Genomic DNA, 4,279 nt, shown 5'->3' on the forward strand with positions numbered 1-4,279 from the left:
GGGGGGGGTATATGTCAAATAGCCAGGTTAGATTCCACCATGTAAGACAAACGGACGTGTACACCAAAATCTGGTTATCCTTAGTTAAGTAGGCACCTTTCTCAGTCAACTGACTTGAGTTTAAGTGTAGTCATGCATGTGCTATTGCTCATGAAAGACCACTTGTCGTGTACTGAATTATTTAAAACGATAAAAAAGGAAGTGGACAGTCTGGCCAATAAGTAATGCTTACTCTGTTGGTGCAGACGGCTCTGTTTTTCACTGCTGCTGTTGTTAGTGAAAGGAAGTTGTTTCTTGGCAGCGGTCCATCAGTGCAGCACATTTTGAGGAATGGCCCCTGTACTGCAGATAGTTCTCGGTAAATAAGAAAACGCTCTGATTTATTCATTTGGAGCAGGTCCAGAAGTCTCCTGTACAACAGATAAAAAGCTATTTTAGATATGCCTCAGCTGTTCAAATTATTTTGTAATCTGGCATTATTGAATAATTTTCTCCCTGTTATTTTCTTCCAGATCAATGAACTCAGTCACATCCAGATTCCTGTTATGCTGATGCCTGATGACTTCAAAGCCAACTCAAAGATCAAGGTGGACAACCACCTCTTCAACAAGTAAGAAAGATCTTAACTTTATGCGATAATTTTGCTATGTACAGGTGCATCTCAATAAATTAGAATGTCATGGAAAAGTTCTTTGCTTTTGTTAGTTATCAGCTTTTGCACCTTTTACTTCCAAAGAGAGAACATGCCAAGCCATTTCAAGTTTAAGGAGTACTGTCCTCTAGTCTTCCGCAATCTGAGGGAGCGGTTCTCCATTGATGATCAGGAATATCAGGTACATAAGTGCTTAAATAAGTGGTCAAGTACTTCCATGGAGGCAACCACCCTCCACTGCATGTCAGATGGTCCTTTGCCTCTATACCGTGTGTTACAATAGTTTATACTACGGGGCTGTTGAATGCTTGAATCTGATTGGCTGATGAACGTTCTAAGGTGTGCAATTATTTTCAGGGAAACACATGCCTAAAGTAGTTCCAGGCAGGTCTTGACCACATTACATGTCCATATCATTTCACCAAATGATTCCAGTTAATTCAAAGGGCCTTACAGCCTACAACAGCAAAAGAACCAAAACCCACAACGACACTGACCAAGCAAGAAAATCTAGTATACATAAAGTTACATTTTACCATGTAGGGAAAGCACATACTCTCTTTCTCCCACTCAAACGTACACACACACATACAGTGGGGAAAAAAAGTATTTAGTCAGCCACCAATTGTGCAAGTTCTCCCACTTAAAAAGATGAGAGAGGCCTGTAATTTTCATCATAGGTATACCTCAACTATGAGAGACAAAATGAGAAAAAAAAAAGAAATGTGTTGTCCGTGCCGCTCTGTATCAGTGCTCTTTATCAGTAAAATAGTTCAGCAACTTAAAAGCTATATGACATTTCTCACAAGTGAGGTAAAAACAGCGCTGTTCTTGAAACAGATTAACTTACAGTTTCGCTATTATTAGAGACATTGCTGCTGAACACTGTTGAGAGACGATCAGACTCAAGTAATTTACATACTCTTAATCTGTCTCTCTCTCTATAATTACTTCATTATTAACTGCATTTGTCTGCTATCAACGGCTCAAGCCACTGTTACTCTGGTCTAAAATTAAGTTTTGGAATTAGCAACAGAGGCATGGGTTGAAATGCGTAAGAAGTTAAATACACACAAGCGTTTTAAGGACGAATTAATGTCTTGAAATACAACATATGAACAATATTTGAGGTGTAACCGTAGTATAAGCGGAATAAGTGACTCTGGTCGGTTGAATTATTAGAAAATAATGCTATGCCTTGTTTGGCCATTTGCCAGCATTGACAAGTTAAAGGAACACTCCACCATTTTTGAAAATAGGCTCATTTTCCAACTCCCCTAGAGTTAAACAGTTGAGTTTTACCGTTTTTGAATCCATTCAGCCGATCTCCGGGTCTGGCAGTAGCACTTTTAGCTGTAGCTTAGCATAGATCATTGAATCTGATTAGACCGTTAGCATCTCGCTCAAAAATGACCAAAGAGTTTCTATATTTTTCCTATTTGAAACTTGACTCTTCTGTAGTTACATCGTGTACTAAGACTGACGGAAAATGAAAAGTTTCGAATTTTCTAGGCCGATATGGCTAGTAGCTATACTCTCATTCCGGCGTAATAACCAAGGAACTTTGCTGCCATCCCATGGGTGCAGCAGGTGCAATGATATTACGCAGCGCCTGAAAATAGGCTAACTTCCGTCAACATAACCAACGTAACCACCTGCTTGCACAGGGAGTGGACTATTTTCAGGCGCCGCGTAATATCATTGCATTTTGTGGTTATTTTCATCAGTTACAGCTTGTTAGATCTAGCATTCTGCCTGCTTTGAATCAGACACAGAGATGAAATAGTGCTGTAAGATCACATTTAGTTGAATGAATTTATTATTTGAATTCGTTATCTAGAGAGAAAGGGGGATTGAAGTTATGTGAAGCATGTGTAAATGACCTGTGTTTGCAAGTCTCACTCTACAAACAATTAAGCTTTAGTTACTTGAGTTACTTTACTTGTGTTTAGTTACTTCAAAAACTTTTACCTCTTTGTTACTGAGAAATATAATGTAGCGATACAGTATCGAAGCTATTTTATTAATAAAAGTCATGGGCAGGGCTGACCACAAGTCACTCCTGAATGTTTCAATGTGTGCGCAGTACGATGTCCGATGTGTGTGTGTGTCAAATGAAAGCAGCCTATTAATATAGAGCATGATTAAACTGACTTGGAACTCGGGCTGCACGATATAACTCACATTGCGATATTTTGTTTTTCTGCAATATATACAGTATATTGCGATATGAAAAAAAGAAATCACCAGATGACTTGAATAACTCTTTTTGGAAAAAAATTATCAATGATTGGGGTGATTTCGTAGGTGAGTAAAACAGCATAGGAAATAAACAAATTGCAAGCATAGATAAATATAATAGAACAAAGATGCAAATGAAATAAACAGTGCTTTATATTTTTCAGGTAAGTCTAACAGTATTCAGGTCCTACAGAAATTGAATAATCAAATGTAAAATAAAAATCCCCGACAGTAAACTGATTTCTCGTTCTATTTATGATGTACTGATGCAAAGTTCAAATGATTTGCAAAGGTCGCTATATAACGGTCAGTATCAGTATACTAAACATTGCACATCCTGCAATGTGACTATCGCAGGTGCTCACATCGCGATATCGATGCTAAAACGATATATCCTTTTAGCGCAGCCCTACTTGGAACTACCTGTACATTAAACAGTTTTAATGCACACCTGCCAGCCAATCATAATCGAATATTCTGACAGACTATGGTATAAGGGTTGTATCATATATTAGGGTCATTTTTTTATTTATCTTATTTTATGTTTATTTCTTTTTTCACAATGTTAGTTTTTTTTGTCCCCAGAGCGGTTACATTTAAGTTTTTATTTTGTTCATTCTTCAAATGTGAAATGAGCAGCAGTCTGGGCCCATTTTTTCAGTCTGTTCACACATCGACTGCAAGTTTGTCATGTCCAATATCATTTTTTCCTGCCTCATCCTTCACCCTGAGATGTGCCGCACAAGCTGTTAAGAGCCTGTGCATGTGAAGTTTAAAGTCTGAAAGTAACGTTCACATCTGGAATCTGTCAGTTGTTGTTGATTCAGTGTTGAAAATAGTTGAAACCACATTTAATTCTAAATGTTTGTAAAAAGGTTAACAAAATATGTATAAATTAACATTGAAATTTAGTTGAAGACAAAACGTTGAAAATCTATATGAAAAGTAAGATGTTGAAACTACATTTTAAAATCAATGTTGATTTAATTTGTAAAATTGAAACTTGAACCTTTATTCAACCTTGATCCATTCACCTGTGAATCAATGTTGATTACTCATGAAATTAAGCATTTTTGTTTCTCAGTTCATATGTAGAAGTTTTATAAGTAAACTGCAATAATATCAGGTTTTAGTTTCTACAGCCATCATCAGATCTTTCAGGCTCAGATAAAGTTAAATGCCATATGCTGAAAATACTGTATTGAATTTGGCCCATCTCCCATCTCCCAGAATACTTCAATACTACACTTACACTACTGTTGACCCAGCACTGGGATTGTAGAAATCAGCATTTCAATTTCATTGAAGTGAAAGTGCAGTTTTTTGATGCATTTGTGTTTGAATGTCTCCAGGTGACTTCAGTAAAACTCCGGGGGGGGGGGGGGG

The 4,279-nt window shown here is 37.3% G+C and overlaps 1 protein-coding gene across 2 annotated transcripts in view; it reads left to right on the plus strand.

Moving 5' to 3' along the window:
- pip4k2ab (phosphatidylinositol-5-phosphate 4-kinase, type II, alpha b) overlaps window positions 1-4,279 on the plus strand; it is a 16,366-nt gene that overhangs the window by 4,698 nt on the left and 7,389 nt on the right. For both annotated transcript variants that reach the window (XM_016272370.1, XM_016272376.1), the window contains exons 2-3: window positions 513-610; window positions 737-833. In XM_016272370.1, the coding sequence (XP_016127856.1) occupies window positions 513-610; window positions 737-833 (195 nt within the window). The remainder of the gene's footprint in view (window positions 1-512; window positions 611-736; window positions 834-4,279) is intronic.

This window comes from Sinocyclocheilus grahami, unplaced genomic scaffold (genome assembly GCF_001515645.1).
Source record: "Sinocyclocheilus grahami isolate Dianchi unplaced genomic scaffold, SAMN03320097.WGS_v1.1 scaffold5.1, whole genome shotgun sequence".
Taxonomy (NCBI): domain Eukaryota; kingdom Metazoa; phylum Chordata; class Actinopteri; order Cypriniformes; family Cyprinidae; genus Sinocyclocheilus; species Sinocyclocheilus grahami.